This window comes from Oryza sativa, chromosome 6 (assembly GCF_034140825.1).
Source record: "Oryza sativa Japonica Group chromosome 6, ASM3414082v1".
NCBI classification, from domain to species: domain Eukaryota; kingdom Viridiplantae; phylum Streptophyta; class Magnoliopsida; order Poales; family Poaceae; genus Oryza; species Oryza sativa.
Window position 1 is genome coordinate 23,092,858 of NC_089040.1, and position 19,504 is coordinate 23,112,361.

The window sequence follows — 19,504 nt, forward strand, 5'->3', positions numbered from 1 at the left end:
TAATCCGTCACTCTGTTTTCCCAACCATCACCTTATAACACAGCCTAAATCTCGCCAACAAATTCGGCCCGCAAGTGAATTCAGACAACCTTGTTCCCGTTGACGAATTCAGCCCACATCTGAATTTGGCCTACCCAATGCCAATCAACGAATTCGGCCTCCGAGTTAAATCGGCCCACGTAGCGGCCATCAACGAATTTGGCCCACCAACTTTATGGCCCGGCCAGCGAGGACACGGTGGGCCGTGACGAATCTTGCCTGTTGCCCCCTGCGCCAACGGCTGCGGCTGCGGCTGCTCACCGCCGGTGAACCGCGCCTCGCCAACTACCGGCGGCGCGGCGCTTCGGAGCGTCTCCGGGCGCCCGCCGGGGGCGTGCTCCGCCGACGACTCCGCGCCGCTTCCTCGGTGACGACTCTCTCCTTCCTCAAATCTCCTCACCACCCCCCCAAACCCTCTCTCTCTCTCTCTGTGTCTCGCTCAACGCAATCTTGATCCGTAGGTCACTTTCTATCAGCGTTTAATTTGGTATATGCAATTTGCTTGGTCCTGTATACTCAGGAAAGAAACTGTACTGAACTAGACCTGCATTGCTAGTTGCTAGTACAATAATTTTCACCATGGGGATAGTCGTAGTAATTTCGAGATGAGGAGCACCACTGACCAGTGAGTGATCGTAGGAACTTAACTGCCGTCAGATAGTCGCTTGTTGCACATACAATTGGATAAGTGCTGAAGTGTACAGGGGATTAGGGATAGAGCCATAGTGGAGTGAGATCAATCAATGTACAGCAGAGGAGAAAGAATGTCAAAGGTATGCCAAATGGAGACCTTCTCAGGAAATTCAGATCTAATGTTATGTCAAAGGTAGTCTGTAAGTTTGTAGTACATAATATCGCGCACCCGCAAATTTCAATTTCGTAATTTTATTGCTTTCCGGCCTCGTTTGGGATAGCTGAAATTGATGGATTATCTTATTTTTGTTATAGCTATTTTGAGGGTATAAACAAATGAATTGACCACTACAAAGTTGAAAAGTTGCTTTAGAAAAGTATTCCAAGAAAAAATTATATAGAATTTTTTTGGCACAAAATACATAGTTTAGGAGTTTAGGAAGCATTCAAACGAAAATCCATGTTGGTCAGAATACAGAATCATAAAATAATAGAATTGTCCGGTCGATCATGTTGGTCATTTTTCCATGCATTCCATGTCTAACTGTGTCGTATAGCCGCGGTCAAGTTTGGGCATGGTAGTGGTGAAAGTCTTGTGGTTTAAGGTATCTGGTGGCAAATTTTCCTTTCATCGTCAAATATCAGCCGTCATTCTCCATGCAAATCCTTGCGATGATGTTGAAGTTTGTGTTCAACACCCAGCACTCATATTTGTCAGATAAGATTGCGCGGGATTTCTAAGATAAGATTGCAGTAACTATTTTTCATGTCACTATATATCATTAATCAAAGCTAACACTGTGGTTACATTACATGCATCTTCTCAACAAATAGGATAAGAGGAGATAAATGCCCTTAAATTAAATGCCTAGGTGACAAGTTCTCCATTATATGTGGGACTGTTTGATCAAACACGAGTGTTGAGAATTCAAGGACGCAAAAGCATGTTTATGTGCCTTATTATCCCTGTTCATGTGTCCTCATGTACTGAAATGGGTTAGTTATCAGTTTTATCATTGACCTGATACTAGTCACAATCACCGTCCCTACGGTGTGCCGTGACAACTCTGAGATGGACCACCAGTACCATAATGGTAGGCTTGTAATGTAGTAGCTGAAGTGTCAATCTCATCCAGCAAGATTGCTTTTTAATTTCCTAAATGTATTTCACTGAATCTCTTGTACCTAAAAGAGTAACAGCATAGAAGTAAAGAAATATAAAAAAGTAATTCCATGACACCCAATCCATCATGATTCATGATCTATTCAGACCAATTTGGCGTTCAGGATACACTTCTTCGATTCTGCAGCGCTGCAGGCTTACATTTTGCAGATTTTTCACGCATTTGTTCATGATTATATAGCACAAGGAAGACATGCCCGGTGCCTTTATGTTTCCTTTATACTGTGGTCCTTGAGATCTGCACTTTTTTATCCACCCGGCAAATATCCCTGTCAGATTCCATCTTCCTTAGGTGCTTCCATTGTTCAGCAACAACTAACATTATATGGTTGGATGGGCCTTCAGCACAGAGCTGTGTTCTATGTATAAGGTCATTGCTGCATTTTGGTGGTATCACGTTGCTACACTGCCCTCTTTGGAGCTGAATTCGTTGTTCCCTACGATGGCATCGTTGATGGCATGTTGAAGGGCAGATCATGAATTCGGCCATGGATGCACCAATTCATAGATTGTCGACAAAAATGCCGGATGAAGGAAGCGCTCATCTTGAAAGCAGTGAGCAAACCACCACTAACAGGTGGCATTTTTTTTTCTGTTTTCAGATGCTAACATGTTGTCAGTATGCAACTGGTACGAAGGGCTGGTCTTGTTTGAACCAGCTAAATTTCTAGGTATCAAAGTCTGAAGTCGAAGCTTCACTTGTTTTTGGTGTCAGTATTAGAGTTTGTGGATGGGGAGCTCTGGCTATTAAACCATCAATCAGGCCAGCTTCCTTGTGCATTGTTGGTGTCATATTGCTGTAGTTCTGATGTTTGTTTCTTGGAACAACGATTGTGATTGGCATTAAAACGTGGCTTAGAATGCAGAGATCCTGGCAGCTGGAGTGCTACAATAGGTTCAGGGTGGTGGTTTAGATTTCTCAGTCCAATTATCTTTGAGCAGAAATATGTTCATCTACCATATGTTTCAGTTAAAACCTTTGCTGATTAATTGTCACCTTACTGTTAGTCTTACTGATTGGATTTCTGGCATTATGCAATGCAATGGCTATTTTGACAGATAAGGACAGAGAGTGATAAGAATTCCCAGTAGGATGGAGCTGTGAGGAAGTAACTGAAGATCAGAGCTCTGGATAAGGAAATTGCGTGTGGAAAGCTGCTAGTTGCATAAAGCAGATGTGTTATCCAAGATCAACACATCCTTGTGTGTGTGTGTATTCTTTGCCTAGCTACCCCTATCATTTTGTGCCTGAGCATGTGCTGCTACATTAAAAAACTAGGTGCAGTTGTTGCGTACTGGCGCATTGGATAAGAGGGTCTTGCAGGTGTTGAAATTTGTCGTCAGAGCAGTCTTAGTGGATCTAGTCAGAAGAGATGTGATCTGTAGTCAATATTGTGTGATATTGTATTGAGTAGTACATGTTTTGCTAGTTGTGATGCAAGATTTGAGTGGTTGGATTAGAATACTAGATTGGTTTATTTGTCAGGCTTAGAGCTACCATGTCTCCTAGGAACTAGAAATAACACCCTTTTGTTTTACTTGTCAGAGGAAGCTAAGCAAAAGGTGCACGAGAGGGTAACAAGAAGGAAGCAAGGAAGATGGGGTTAGCTCAGTATTTTCAGGAGATAGGATGAGCATATGTATAACTTGCACGTAATACTTTTACAGGTCAGATGGGTTGCTTTTCTGGTGGGACAAATATATCCATATTCCCCATCGTTATCCCTTTTTTTTAACAGCCTCACTCTCTTTGTAATACTGTACTGCAGCATGTTATGGTTTGAAGTGATGATAAATGAGATTGAAGGTAAGAAAAAAAAAAAGGTAATGGCAAGAAAAATTTCACCTCACTGAATTCCTTTTTTTTACCGCACTGAACTTTTTTTTTACTAACTGAACTTCTTTTTTTTCCTTACTGAACTGTAAAATAGTATGTTGTAGCTCAATTGCACTTGATGGATATTAGTTGAACATGCCTTTCTTTTGCTTTCGAGGTGTAACAAATATTTTGCAGGGGATTGTCTTGGTCCATTTGCTATAATTCTAATTAAATATGCTAGTGACAAGTTTGAGATCATTGCGATAAGGTTTGCATCTTGCATCTCTTGTTTTGGCACCTATGTTTTGTATAGGATATATACCAGTCATGAAGAACCGTTCTGATCTTGAACTTCTCCAGGCCTTAGGTCTGGAGAGATAAACAGATTAGATCTGGATTAGATCACTGCGGTTGTAAGGTGCATGATTCTTTGTAGATTCATCAGCTAAAAGCATAAGAAGTACTATTTTCATAAAATAAAAAGGATAGCGACGTTGCATAGCTGCGTCTTGGTTATTAGTTTTCACCGTCACTTTCTGAGTATTTTGGCATCTTTCAGTGAGAAAGATAGGAACGTACAAACTTCAGATTTTTTTATTATGTTCATCAGATAAAATGGAGGATCTGATTTTCTTTTTTCATTCTCTTGTTACTGTTAGTCTATTACTTGCTGTTGCTTTTGTTCCAACTAGAGGTTGATATTTATTGGGTCAATTGCTTTCATATAATCTACTCGAGTGCCAATGGACATTGCATCCAGACCACTTGTAGCATGGGGTTGTTGGCTATGAGAAAATGAAAAGAAGGGAATATATCCTCCTTTTATTTTTTAAAATTTCGTGCTGATACTGTCTTCAAGACTTTACAAGCTACTCAGATTGAAAATTTTGTGCTGTCATTAATATAATTATTAGAGCATTATGTCCATCTCTAGTACAAGATCAAAAGTTTGTGAGTACTATTGCCCAGTTATCTTGATCAGTGCATAACTATGGATGAGAAAGATATATGGCCAAAGGGAGGGTATGATTCAATTATTGACTTGAAAATGGTGTCAAGACTCGACCAAGGTCATCAAGGGTAGTTAGTATTTGGTAGAGAGAGGGAGAGAGCGCAAGATGCTCCCTAATGAATAAACAAAAGAAACAAGATTGCCAACAAGTGTAGTGCTGTTGTTAGGTGTGCTATCAGTATTCTTACCCTCTTTGTTAATGCCACTAAAACCTGCAGTGGTTCATGTTTGTGTAATTTATATCACCACCATGTGCTTTCATGGTAGTGGTATTTTCACAATGTTCATCACTAAACTGCAATCATTTTTTAATTTGGTATGTTAATCTCGATCGATAGCTTTACCCTGAAAGTCTTGGTAACTAATTAATTGCTATAGTAATATCTTGTATTTAGACTTTCTATATTGAAATAACATAAGTCATTTTCATTTTTTTTTCTTTTTGCAGAGCAAACTCTGGCCATCAGAAAGATGATGGATCGCACTCTCAACCAGGTTGATGAATTAACGCTTCTTTTTAGAGGCTTGGTCAGTAGGCTTACTGATCAAGCAAGAACTTTAGACTTTTGGTGCCTAGCACATGACTTCATGCTGTGAAACAGGATTAGTTCTTGTCACTGGAGTTGTCAATTAATCCAAAGAAGTTGGTCTGTCTCCTATGACATTATCCATCACCTGTCCAACGGAATTAACAGTTTGATTATATTTGATAGAGACCTGATACTTTGATATTGACAGAACTACAGAAGGATTAGTATTGTTGAGAGGCAGTACACCCAAAGGTGGTTTCAGTCTGAACTGATTCAGATCCTTGATGTTTGAGAAATTTAGGGGCATTGAGCATTGCAGAGGATTCCTAGTGATAAAAGTCAAGCATTTTTTTCTGCATCGTTTCTCACCATAAAGAATTTCCTTATGGAGATATCTTTTATTTTTATGGAAGATATGAAAAGAGATACACATCATTATCAGCATGCATCATGCACAAAGAAACAGCTTGGTCCCAGGCCTCTCCATGACCAAAGGCTTGAATTTTAAGCATTCCTTCCTGGCACTCTTAGCTGCAGACTCATCAATTTCTTGATGCCTTTTGCCAAATTTTCAGGTTGCGTCCTCTCTTGGCTAATCCTATAACAGTTGTCCTCTCATTTAATTTTATTATTCTTTTTTTTCAGAATATTAGTCCTTTGATTATTTGCCCAAGGAAAATAAAAGAGGTACTACGTATCAGCAAAGCATAATTCTTCATTAGTTGTACTTAGATTGTCCATACATGTACTGACACTGTAGATTAGATCTTAATCTTATCACGGCCATGTATGTGTAGGTGATGAGTGATGACTGGTCACTGATGAGTTGGAGTTGTTAGGGTAGGCCTAACTCTTGAGGTACTTCATTGTTGTTGGCTTGTGCTGGTATTGGCTGTTCTTTTGGGCCCCAGAAAATCTCCAAACATGGCAAGCCAAACCTCATATGACACCATCTGCACCTGAAATTTTTACATTTTAATCTGTTTTGATAACTTATTTTATAAATAAACTTTAAAACCCTTATTCCAAGAAGAGGCTTTTTTTTTCTCAACACAAGTGGCCCTGGTGCCGAGGTCATCATTAGCGCCGACACCCTTGCCTCACTACCCTTGCCTCACTGAGGAAGAAAAGTTACTGATGTGAAGGGGGTCGACACATTGGCGCGACGCCGACCACTTCACTCTAGTAACTTAGCTTACGTAGAGGAGCGAGGGTGTTGGTGCCAATGACGTTGAACTGCAACGTCAATGACCCTGGCGCAAGAAAGAGTCTATTTCTAAAATAAGTTTTTCTATGGGTCTATTTGTAAAAATAAGTTTTTAAAAGGGACAAAATGTAAAAAAATAATAATACAGCCATATGCATACGAAAACACTATTTAGCTAGGTTCCATTTGAAATGAGGATATTTCTTAGAAAACAGTTTAACTTCTACAGCAGCAGCAAAAACAATAAAAATAAAGCTTGGATTACAAAAATGGGGATTAATAATGGTTTAATTTATTTTAATTAGTCGGCTAAATATTACTACTTAGTTGAGTGGTACTGTTGTCACGATCCATTGTTAGCTGTCACTTTGTCTTATTTTTCTTCCTAATTATGCAATTTGCCATCTTGTCTCATTAATTGTCTTCTTTTTTATTATGTTCTCTTTTGTTGTCTAGGGAAAGTCTTGTCTTATGCATGATCTAGTAGCTGGCTCTACATCTACAGTACTAAAATGTTTTGTTTTACATATCCATGCATAGCTAATCATTCCAATATATTGAGGCAATGATGTTAGAAGCACGTACTACATGTATTACATTACACTGACAAAGTGACAATTATTTCAGTTACTCTGTGTGATATTGTACAGTATGAAAGAGAGTTAGAACCACTCTTTTCAATTTATGGACTTATGGGATTATTATGCGTATGACGTTTCTCAAACTATAATTTTAGAGCAATTTTACAATCCTTGAGGAAGTACCATGAAATACTAAAAATTTAGTGTAAAATTTGGTACCTCATAATATCTAGGTATCAAGAATACCAAATTTACAATAGAAAAATTGGTACCTCCTTAAGGACTGTAAAATTGTTCATAATTTTATCAACAAACTTTCTGCATCAATTAATATTGCTTAGATAATATATAATATTTTCATATATATAAACAATTATTTACAATATGTCCAATCACCTGTAAATAACAGAGCTTTACTCTAGTGACCTTTGTCTGTCTACTGCATTTTTTTTAACAAAATGCCTAATACAAATAACCATTCTCACATTGTTTTTTTAGAAAATGTGACCAAAACAGCTCGATTTGCGTATCTTCTAATGTGGGCTCTATAACTTTAGTTCAAAAATGCTGCTATTAACTGGTCCTCACTAATGTAGTAGCCACTCTTGGCCAAATGAAAATTAATTCGGGCCTACTTATATAGAATTTCCTGTCAAGCTAATCAACCTTTTAATTTCTTTAATTATTAATTAGGTGCATGAACGGTAATGACTAATAACGGATGAGCTAGCTTTAGCCAGTGCAGTTCAGCATATGCATAGTCGTTGGGGATTTAATTTTTTTGATGAGACGTCATGCAATGGGGATTAATCACACCCCCAACTAGTTAATTGGCCCATGAATTCTTTCTCTAACCTCCGCGTAGCATTCATTGTCGGTGCAGCTAGCTTTGTGAGTGAGTGATGAGCTTTTGGTTGTTGAGAGATCTTGTTCAGGGTCATGATAATAAGAGAATCAAATTATGATTTAGAATTGGTCATGGCAACTCGTTGACACCCTATCATTGTCACTCGCAATGGAGAGGTCGAAAAGATGGTCTTAACCACTAACTTGCCAATTTAATCACAATATTTGTCACCACACACTCCATATTTCTATAATCCATCTGTTTAAAAATATAAGGCATATTTTTATTTCGTCGCGACAAGGTTTGATCAACAATTATTCTGTTAGGATATAATTTTTGTGATGCAAAATTAAATTTATTGGATTTGTATTCAAAAGTAGTTACTTATGATAATGCTTTTGTATCATGTAAATAATATGATAATAGAACAATCATTAATAAAGTCTTGTCGCAACGAAATCAAATATACCTTATATTTTAAAATGGAGTAAAATGGAGGGAGTATGGCCTTGGTACATCCATTACAGTGATACATTCTGACGCTTAAAGGATGTACTACATTATATCGGCACTACTATTACACTATTACTTTCAGAAAGGCAAAGATGATACTACAAAGCTATGCAGGACTGATCATTGTTTATGTGCTACTTAATAAAAGATAAAAGCTGCAACCGTCGATAAGATGATGATTGTCCTCTTTGATTAATTTATGACTAAGCACTGTCTCGAGCCATGTAGCTAGAAGATTAGTAAGATATAAGAAATCGCATGCATGGGGAATAATCGAATGGTGCACTGATGCCAATCATCAGACCAGTGTCCTGTTCAGTACCAGACTACCAGAGAATAATAATCACCTTGCGTGTAGCTAGCAGCCATTTTGCATGCTTGAATCTTGTTATCTGATTATTTCATTCTTTTTGGGTCACACGAAAGACATTCTCACGTGCAAATCATCACACACACCATCACAAGCATGTTTGGTAAAACTCTAGCTAACTTCTAAATTTACCTCTAAGGGTAGAGTCTGAAGTGGAGTTGTAAAGCAGCCTAAACTCAAAACTTAGCTCCACCTCTCTAGTTCATTTTATGATAGCACTCCAACTCAGCTCCATCTCTCTCTAGTTCATTTTATGATAGCACTTTACCTAGCTCCGCTTCTATTTTAAGTGGAGCTGAAACTGTTTGGCTGGACTCCAGTCCTAGAAGAGGTGAAGCTGTAGCTGTGCTAAACGGCCCACGTAAATAAAGCTGAGTGTTTCGTCAAAATTTAACCCCTAATTAGTGGAGTCATGTAATTACAACTTTACTGATATTCCAGATACAGTAATCCTGCGTAGCCTATGTTTTCATAACTATGAAAAATGAGGCTTTATATCGTTTCTCATTTGTATTATGTGTACGTTGGACTGTCATCTTCGGCTAGGCTGATAATTAAGCTGATTGTCACTCTTGTCCCGGAGCTGTGACACGTGTCCACTCCCAAAACCTGCCACGTGTGCAGCGCGTGGCAACACGCACACGCATTCACCGTGCAGTCCTTTTGCATTGAAACTGGCGATCTCTCTGAGGATTTCGAAAATAACGGAACTGCATTGCATGCGTTGAAGCTATAGGCATGTAGCTTCGCTTTTTTTTTTATGCCTTATCTGAAAGCTCAGTTTCACCTCTCACAATTTGCAAAAAGTCATGGGGTTAGTTACGAGTTGCTACACCTTTAAGAAGCACAACTTTTACCCTAAAAAAAGGCTAAGCTTTGGATGAAGGGAATTAGGCATTTCTGCTTTAACTATTCGTCGGAAAAATGACTGATTTTGTGCGACTACGAAACATCATCACATTTTGACATGAGGTATATACTGTATTTCTCATTATGTAAAAAATATATATATACAACGCATTTCGTATATGGTATTTCCCAAACTGAATTAACCACCATTTTAATATTATTAAGTTAGTCATTTTAATATAACCATCCATATGCGTTGTGTCCACTCATGTTCCAAACCTGGTCAGAGATTGGCGCACGCATTCACCTCTCTTCTTAGAACCATCGATTTAAAAACTCCTCTTTCCATATCTACTCTCTCCGGGCTGATAATACTAGTCACTAGTCGTTTTAGACAAGGGTGAGGTCAAACTTTAGAATCTTTGATTATAAACCATTTTTAAAATATTTGTCTTTCAAATATGGTGACTACATGTATAGATTCGTCTTAAAAAGTATTTTAATAAAATCATATATTTGTTAACACTTTTATACATATTATAATGAAAAATAATGGTCAAAGTTGTTTTTTTGGAGACCGTGCCCTTGTCCAAAACGACAAGTATTATCAACCCGGAGGGAGTAGCTTTTTATATATATATATATAGGAAATAAACCAGGTTCTATATCAAGATATATCCAAACTCGGTTTAGGATTGCTAGCATTGAGTACCTAATTTCCCCCATGCTGCTACAATTAACTTCTTCCAGAATTGTTCTGTCTTTAACCATAAGCGACTAAACCTGGGGTTCCTTCATATCCACTCCTGCATAAGTATTAGACTTTTCTGACCATCAATCTTAAATGCTTTCCATGAACGGCTACAACCGAAAAGTGAGTGTAACCGCTTCATCAACCACCAAAATTCATCAAACGCTCATGAACAATGTTCATCCGGACTTATAATTGGGATGACTGGGACCAGGATGAACCGATGGCATATGCTATATTGTCAATTTGTCATGCATTTTCACTTGGAAGTAAAAGGCACTGCTGAATGGATGGCATGATTTCTGTCCAATTATCAATGAGATTTTTGACGCTTCTGCCATGTTTCCCCTCTTTATCATTCAAGTTTTTTCTCTATGCAATTATCGATATCGAACAACTTGGGTGCCTTTTAAAGGGCGATCTTAAAATAGTGAATTTTCAAAGAACTAGAGATTTTATCGGACGGATTTTCAGACGATCATAATTCCAAACATAATCTTTATCTTAGACGTAACTTGTAGCAAATTGCTCCATCGGTCATGATGTCGCTACCCTTTCTTATTGTCGGCGTTGTCATCCATCCAAAACCTCTAATCGCAAATGTATCCAAACTCCCGAGCTAATTCGCGTTAGCTTCCACCCTGTAACCTTTCTCACAAACATATACAAAACTCCCGAGCTAACCCTTTTACACAAGGGAAGACATAAGCAGTAAACAACATCATAGGATCGAGCTGGGCTGACGTGTTACACCCCTGGCAAATCCAGCGTGGAAAATGCAAGATTACACGAAAGGGGAGGGGAAATAAGAAAAAGAAAAACAAACCCCCTTATATATGTATAAGACAGAAATTTAGAAAGCCAAAAAAGAAATTTGATAAAAGACACGAACAGTGGGCCCCACACGTCTCCTCCAACCCCAGGGCTCCCTTCCAGCAGCATCAGCCAAAAACTCCTCCCATGCAGACTTCTTCTTCCTCCCCTGCTTCTTCTGCTTCACGCTTTCACCATTTCACCCCTCACGCCTTGCTCTCTCTCTCTTCCCTCTCCAATGGTGAACAGAATGGCGGTAATCCAAAAGCGAGGGAATACAATCAAACCAAGAAATTAAATTTAAATGAGAAGAAAAAATGCACAGATAATATAAATTGAGACACCGAAATCAAGAACTCGTATAAAAAGCCCACCACCACCACCGCTTCTCTCCTCTCCCACTCCTCTCCTTCTCCTTCTCCTTCTTCTTCCTCCATTGGCATCTCCAAGAAACCCAAGCCTTTCTACGTGCTTCGAGCTCGGCCACCGGCCGGCGGACGCGCGCGCGCCAGCCACCATGTCCGGCGGCGCCGTCGCCTTCCTCCTGCTCGTCGCCGCCGCCGCCGTGGCCAATGCCGCCGTCACCTACGACCACAGGTCGCTCACCATCAATGGCCAGCGCCGCATCCTCATCTCCGGCTCCATCCACTACCCTCGCAGCACCCCCGAGGTACGTATCCTCTCCAAGCTACCCAAGCAGTTCATCGCTCAGAGCTCGCTCGCCTGACCAAATTCCTCCCGTTTCCATGGCGGCAGATGTGGCCGGACCTGATCCAGAAGGCCAAGGACGGCGGCCTCGACGTGATCCAGACCTACGTCTTCTGGAACGGCCACGAGCCAGTGCAGGGACAGGTATGTAATATGTTCTTGCAAACTGATGAAAGTCTGAAACCAACACAAGAAAATGGAGAAAGAAAAGGTTAACTGAAACTGTTCGATCGCCATGGATGGATGGATTCCATGGCAGTACTACTTCAGCGACAGGTACGACCTGGTGAGGTTCGTGAAGCTGGTGAAGCAGGCAGGGCTCTATGTCAACCTCCGCATCGGCCCCTACGTCTGCGCCGAATGGAACTACGGGTGAGAAATCTGAATTCCGAACGAACCCAGCAGCAGCAGCAGCATTCGTCGAAATTCAGAGCTTCTTCTTTTTTTGGATTTCTGACAAATTTTGTTTCGGTTTTGGATTTCGCAGTGGGTTTCCTGTCTGGCTCAAGTACGTCCCGGGCATCAGCTTCAGGACTGACAATGGTCCATTCAAGGTAATATTGGTGACAAATTAACAGAGAAAATTTGGATGCTCTGTTTTACTCTGTTTTTTTTAAAAAAATAAATTCGATATGCAGGCGGCGATGCAGACGTTCGTGGAGAAGATCGTGTCGATGATGAAATCGGAAGGGCTGTTCGAGTGGCAGGGCGGCCCGATCATCCTCGCCCAGGTAATCAGCCAAAAAAGAACAGTTCAATCTTTGATTTTCGTTCCAGCTCAGTGACCATGGGTAATTGATCGCCGGTGATCACCGGAACTTCTTGATTTGAGAAAATGAGAGATGATCGGTCCGCGCATTGGCAGGTAGAGAACGAGTACGGGCCGATGGAGTCGGTGATGGGCAGCGGCGCGAAGTCGTACGTCGACTGGGCGGCGAAGATGGCCGTCGCCACCAACGCCGGCGTGCCCTGGATCATGTGCAAGCAGGACGACGCCCCTGACCCCGTGGTAATTTTTAACTGTCACTTTCCTCGTCTCTTTTTTTTTTTACTTCTCATTTCTCACTGCAATTGTGTCAAAGAAAAACTGGAGTTTTTACAAAAATGTAACTAAGTTGAGTGACTTTCTGGTCCTTGGTACCACTTTTAACTTTTTAGGGTACATAATTTTATCATTCTTAAGTAAGTAAAGGGAGATACTTATCTCGATGTATTAAAATTTTGATAATTACAATTACTTTTCTTACGAAAGATAAAATTTCTCTAACTTTTAAGGGTACCTCTTTGTACCGTCTTAATAAACAGTAAAAATTTCATTTTTTAAGTTGGGTTAAAAAACTTAAAATAGCTAATAAATTTGCATTAGCCACTCCACTTTGCTGGCGCCTAGCCCATATGCTTTCGTTAGGACATCACTACCAGCAGCATTCCTTTCCAGCAAGGCTGCCAACTTTGCTTCTTGGTGCCAAACAATTATACATGCCCTGCAATTTGTGCTACACTTTATTTCCAAAAAAAGAAATATCTTTTTTGAACATATTCTTTTTATATCTTTTGTTAATTCTTGCCTTGCGCCATGGATGGCCACAGATCAACACCTGCAACGGATTCTACTGCGACGACTTCACCCCCAACTCCAAGAACAAGCCTTCCATGTGGACAGAGGCCTGGAGCGGCTGGTAATAATCCAATCAAACTAAACTGAACTAAAACTGAATTCATGGATCAAAATCTTTAAAATAACAGAATCCGAATCGTAATCTCAAATACGAAAAAAGAATATGATCATTTTTGTTTTGTGTTTAAGGTTTACGGCTTTCGGTGGCACGGTGCCGCAGCGGCCAGTGGAGGATCTGGCGTTCGCCGTGGCGAGGTTCATCCAGAAGGGCGGCTCCTTCATCAACTACTACATGGTCAGTGCAGTGCAGCACCTTACCTGAACCCACATGGCTCTCACATTTTGGTCACACCAGTTGTTGACTTGTTTGATGTGCAAACATCATGTGTTATGTTCAGTACCATGGCGGCACCAACTTTGACCGGACAGCTGGCGGCCCGTTCATCGCGACGAGCTACGATTATGATGCGCCGATCGATGAATACGGTAGCAGTTTGTTGCGCATTTGCGTGAGATTTCAGCTGTATTTTCAGTTTTGTCTGAATTTGTGGACGTCTGAAGAGTTGTGTGTTCTGTGTTTCAGGTCTGCTTCGGCAGCCCAAATGGGGTCACCTGACGAACCTTCACAAGGCCATCAAGCAGGCCGAGACGGCGCTCGTTGCCGGCGACCCGACCGTCCAGAACATCGGCAACTACGAGAAGGTCCATCTCATCACAATTTTTTTCTGCAAAATTTCATACTTAACCAGCATTTTACCGTACTTAGGAAGTATTGCGAGCTACCATATTTTCTAATATAAATTTTGGTAACTCTCAGTACCTCCAATATTATAAGGTACCAAAACTTGTATTAAAAATTTTGGTAATTCTTGATACTTCCCCGCTTTAGATTATAAGTCATTATGACTTTGGTCAAAGTCAAATAGCTCTAAGTTTGACTAAGTTTGTAGACAAATATAATAATATTTACAACACCAAATTAGTTTTATTAAATTAATAATTAAATATATTTTTATAATATATTTATCTTAGGTTGAAAATGGTACTACTTTTTTTCTACCAACTTAATTAAATTTGGAGGAGTATAGCGACTCATAATCTGAAGCGGAGGGAGTACATATTAAGAACCGTAAAATTTCTTTAGCCTGCAAGTTCATGGCCGTGATCATTCTTTTCCTGCATTCTTTTTCAGGCATACGTGTTCAGGTCGAGCAGCGGCGACTGCGCGGCGTTCCTGTCCAACTTCCACACGAGCGCGGCGGCGAGGGTGGCGTTCAACGGGCGGCGGTACGACCTCCCGGCGTGGTCCATCAGCGTGCTGCCGGACTGCAGGACCGCCGTGTACAACACCGCGACGGTGACGGCGGCGTCGTCGCCGGCGAAGATGAACCCGGCGGGCGGGTTCACCTGGCAGTCGTACGGCGAGGCCACCAACTCGCTGGACGAGACGGCCTTCACCAAGGACGGCCTCGTCGAGCAGCTCAGCATGACGTGGGACAAGTCCGACTACCTGTGGTACACCACCTAGTAAGTGATCCGATGCCAACCAAACCATCTCCGATCAGGTCCTGACCTCTGAAGATCGGGTAATTTTACCATTCTTGATAAGATACCTAGAGGTAATATATTTTTATCTTAGGTACAAAGTATCTTAAGGCACCAGAAAATTTAGTGCAGAACTTAGGTACCTCGAGGTACTTTCTAAAGGATAGTAAAATTTCTCTATTTTCTAGTGTAAAATTTGATATCTCTAGATACTCCATCCGTTTCAAAATGTTTGACACCGTTGACTTTTTAGTATGTGTTTGACCATTCGTCTTATTCAAAAAATTTAAGTAATTATTTATTCTTTTCATATCATTTGATTCATTGTTAAATATATTTTCATGTACACATATAGTTTTACATATTTTATAAATTTTTTTAATAAGACGAATAATCAAACACGTGTTAAAAAGTCAACAGTGTCAAACATTTTAGAACGGAGGGAGTACTATAAGTAACTTAAAGTACTAAAAAATTTTAGTGTAAAATTTTGGTACCTCAAGTGACTATAAAATTCCTCTTGAATATTACTTGCTAATTAATTGTGTGTGTTGGCAGCGTCAACATCGACTCCGGCGAGCAGTTCTTGAAGTCCGGCCAGTGGCCGCAGCTGACCGTCTACTCCGCCGGGCACAGCGTGCAGGTGTTCGTCAACGGGCAATACTTCGGTAACTCTCACTGAAATTTCTTCTTGATGATGATGATGATGATGATCAGACATTCAGACAAATTAACCAACATTGATCTTGAGATCGGTTCACTGATGATTCACTGATGAATGAATGAATTTCGATGGTGTCGCAGGCAATGCGTATGGTGGCTACGACGGGCCGAAGCTGACGTACAGTGGGTACGTCAAGATGTGGCAGGGCAGTAACAAGATCTCCATCCTCAGCTCCGCCGTCGGCCTCCCGGTGAGCTCATCTCATCGATCAGTCATGATATTCAGATGATTCAAGATTTGTCATTCAGATTTCAGACTTTTCATGTTCAGAATTCAGATTATAATTTTTCAATCTTGGCCGTGATTTGTGCAGAACGTCGGCACGCATTATGAGACGTGGAACATCGGCGTGCTCGGCCCGGTGACGCTGTCCGGCCTCAACGAGGGGAAGAGAGACCTCAGCAAACAGAAATGGACATACCAGGTATAGTCCTATACTTCCCTCGTTCCACAATGCAAGTCATTTTAGCATTTCCCACATTCATATTGATGCTAATGAATGTGAGAAATGCTAGAATGAGTTACATTGTGAAACGGAGGGAGTACTACTTTACTAATCACGGTGGTCTTTACCGATAGTATTTTTTATTATCACAGTAAAAATAATCTCAACCACTAATTTATGAGTTTTGCTATCAGTAAAAAAAAATTACTACAAGTAGTTAATATGATGGGATTTGCTTCGGTCCAATAAAAAGTATGTCGAGGTACCAGTACCTTACGGTACTAAATTGTTTCCGATTATTAGGTCTAACAATGTCCATCCTACTTAACTAGATCCAATGATCAGAAACTAATATGATAGAAAAAATACATATGATTTATTAGATTAGAAGAAATGTATAAACTGATATCATCTCTGCTGCATCTATATGCTTAGATTGGCCTGAAGGGGGAGAAGCTGGGGGTGCACTCCGTCAGCGGGAGCTCCTCCGTGGAGTGGGGCGGCGCCGCCGGCAAGCAGCCGGTGACGTGGCACAGGGCCTACTTCAACGCGCCGGCCGGCGGCGCGCCGGTGGCGCTGGACCTCGGCAGCATGGGGAAGGGCCAGGCGTGGGTGAACGGCCACCTCATCGGCCGCTACTGGTCCTACAAGGCCTCCGGCAACTGCGGCGGCTGCAGCTACGCCGGCACCTACTCCGAGAAGAAGTGCCAGGCCAACTGCGGCGACGCCTCCCAGAGATGGTAAATTATTAAATAAATTTACTCAAAACGGTTAAATTTTGAGCTGGATTTGATCGAATTTCTGTTCTTGTTTGCCTGGAAATTTTAATCAGGTACCATGTCCCAAGATCATGGCTGAATCCTAGCGGGAACCTGGTGGTGCTGCTGGAAGAGTTCGGCGGCGACTTGTCCGGGGTCACGTTGATGACGAGGACGACATGAACAGGAGGAAGAATTGAAGTGGAGATGATTTGAATTGTGGATAATTTAGCAGGGGGAATTGCAGAATTGGGGATTTGGGAGCGAAGGAAAGTGGGGGCGTATAGCAATTATCTATACATACGGCGTAGATACGGATACGGCTGGGTATACGTACATACGTATACGTATATGAACTGGTAGAGTACTGTTATTTATTGATGGCTGCCGCGCTGGCCGGCCGTACGCCGGAGCGGCTGCAGGAACTGCGGCTCCGGTCACGGCTGCCGGCGGCCGGTGTACGGTCGCCGTCGATTATTTATTATTTTACTAGTTATTTATTCTGAGCCGTGGATGATGGCTTTGAGATCAGTGCACAGGTGCTTGGAGCCTTGGATCGCTTTACTCTCTCTCTCTCTCCAATTTTCTTCAGTTCTATGAGAAAATTTGCAACGTTGAGTTGTAAATGGGAACAGCACTTAGAATTATGAATGATAAATTATTGTCACCTGATTTATACCAAGAGGGAATAATTATTCTTTTGTACTATATTGCAAGTTTTCTTTGTCCTTCCCAGTAATTAAATGGTGAGATTTATACGTCTAAATTAATACACACATGGGCTAACAGTGTGATAGCTGCACAACTGCATGTACGGAGCATAGACAGCAGAAGTTGGGAAAAAGTTAGTTTGGTCAGTACTGTTCTAGTACAATCAGAGATCTATTTTGAAAGCATCAAAGGTACAGGCAGAGCAAAATTCAGCCACGATATATTCAGAATTTTTAGGTGACATTATTCTCTCTGTAAAACTTCAAAAATGTCAGGAGGGAGGAAATATGTTTGGTCCAAAAACGATAAGGGAAAAGTGCCGAGGAATAATTCGAATGCAGTCTTGCCGAGGAATAATTCGAATGCAGTCTATCTGGTTCTTCACCATCTGTAGACTGTAGTACTACTGACTACTGAGGGCTGGTTTAGGTCCCAAAAATTTTTCTCCAAAAACATCACATTAAATCCGTGAACATATGTATGGAGCATTAAATATAAATTAAAAAAAAAACTAATTACAAAGTTAGGTGAAAAATCGCGAGACAAATCTTTTGAGCCTAATTAGTCATCTCGCGGTTTCCATGTGAATTATGAAATTAGTTTTTTTTATTCATGTCCGAAAACCCCTTTCGACATCTGGTCAAACATCAAATGTGATATCCAAATGTTTTCTTTTCGCGAACTAAACAGATTTTGATGGTGATGGAAAACTAAGTCCTACATGTGAAATTATGAGAGCTCAATCAACTTTCATAACAGAGGGGTGTGAGAAAAAGAGAGAGAGAACTTCTGTTGAGTTGTTTCTGTTAGTTGGCAAGTCAGTACAAGAGCAAAACAGCTGGACGTACGGCCAAGATCGATGCAGAAACTGCCACTGCTCACTGCCAGTGTCACCGATCAGCAGCTCCTCCCCTAGCTTAAGTGCAACCATCAAGAAAATGACGGAATATTGAAGCAATAACAACCAACAGATTTATGTGACGATCCAGCAAAGATATATCATGATCAGTTGGTGACCAGTTCCTTTCTTCCCTCAATTCTTCTTCACCCAACAACCATGTCAACAATCTCCACTGCTTGCATTTGCATGCATGCATGAATGAATGAATGCATTTTCTATATGATATTGCACGCATAGCCCCCGCAATTAGAGGAGGTTCGATGGAGCTGACCAATCGATCGATCTTTGCAGCTAGCCCAGGCAATAATTAATTCTGGCGGTTGGTGCAAACAGGGAAAAAGGGGGTGTTTTCTGGTTGGTGATTGCTGTGCTCTTCGTGTGATTGCTTCCATGGATTCTTCTGATGGATGATGATGATTCGTTTAGGACGCTCCATTCGATTTGGAGACGCTCGTGGAAATAGTAGTACTACTGTAGAAGCAACAGCAAGAGCATGTTCGTTCCAGCTCGCCTGTCAGAGTAATGTCGTTTCGTCGCCATTTGTTGTTTCCTCTCGTTTTATTTATCCTCAAGGAATGCATTCAGCATTGCATCGTTGCATGCTGCCACTGTGCCCGTGCCACTAATGTTGCTGTCCAGACTGAACTGACAGTGCAAGTCCAATCAAATTAACGGTTTAGATTAACCCAACCTTATTATAAGAATTAGATTAACCCTACCTTACATCCCAATCACTATCATGCTTCTCTGTCCTAAACAAACGGTATTACTGTTCATAGCGTACTTGAGCCGGACAGTGATGTTTCTGTTCTGTGGGGCCTACTAAGATTAAGATATGATGAGATGGGCCGGGTACAAATTACAGCCCATTCAGATTGGGACTAGCTATCCATCACGCGACAGATTTTTGGGTCCAAATCACACAGATTTTAGATAGTTGGATTAGG

The 19,504-nt window shown here is 41.0% G+C and overlaps 1 protein-coding gene and 1 long non-coding RNA gene across 2 annotated transcripts; both read left to right on the forward strand.

The window, feature by feature from the left end:
* The first annotated feature begins 237 nt into the window (after positions 1-237).
* Positions 238-6,158, forward strand: LOC112939324 (uncharacterized). The gene is made up of 6 exons (XR_010742247.1): positions 238-406; positions 3,402-3,523; positions 3,625-3,679; positions 5,135-5,791; positions 5,862-5,903; positions 6,014-6,158. It is a non-coding gene; the product is annotated as an uncharacterized lncRNA (long non-coding RNA).
* Positions 6,159-11,318: 5,160 nt separating this feature from the next.
* Positions 11,319-17,705, forward strand: LOC4341358 (beta-galactosidase 9-like). The gene is made up of 16 exons (NM_001421633.1): positions 11,319-11,817; positions 11,904-11,999; positions 12,115-12,227; positions 12,343-12,409; positions 12,494-12,586; positions 12,721-12,864; positions 13,446-13,534; positions 13,663-13,768; positions 13,872-13,959; positions 14,057-14,175; positions 14,666-15,000; positions 15,577-15,686; positions 15,823-15,932; positions 16,056-16,166; positions 16,623-16,927; positions 17,020-17,705. The coding sequence occupies exons 1-16, from the start codon at positions 11,665-11,667 to the stop codon at positions 17,126-17,128; spliced, it is 2,148 nt and encodes a 715-aa protein (NP_001408562.1). The 5' UTR covers positions 11,319-11,664; the 3' UTR covers positions 17,129-17,705.
* The last annotated feature ends 1,799 nt before the right edge of the window (positions 17,706-19,504 follow it).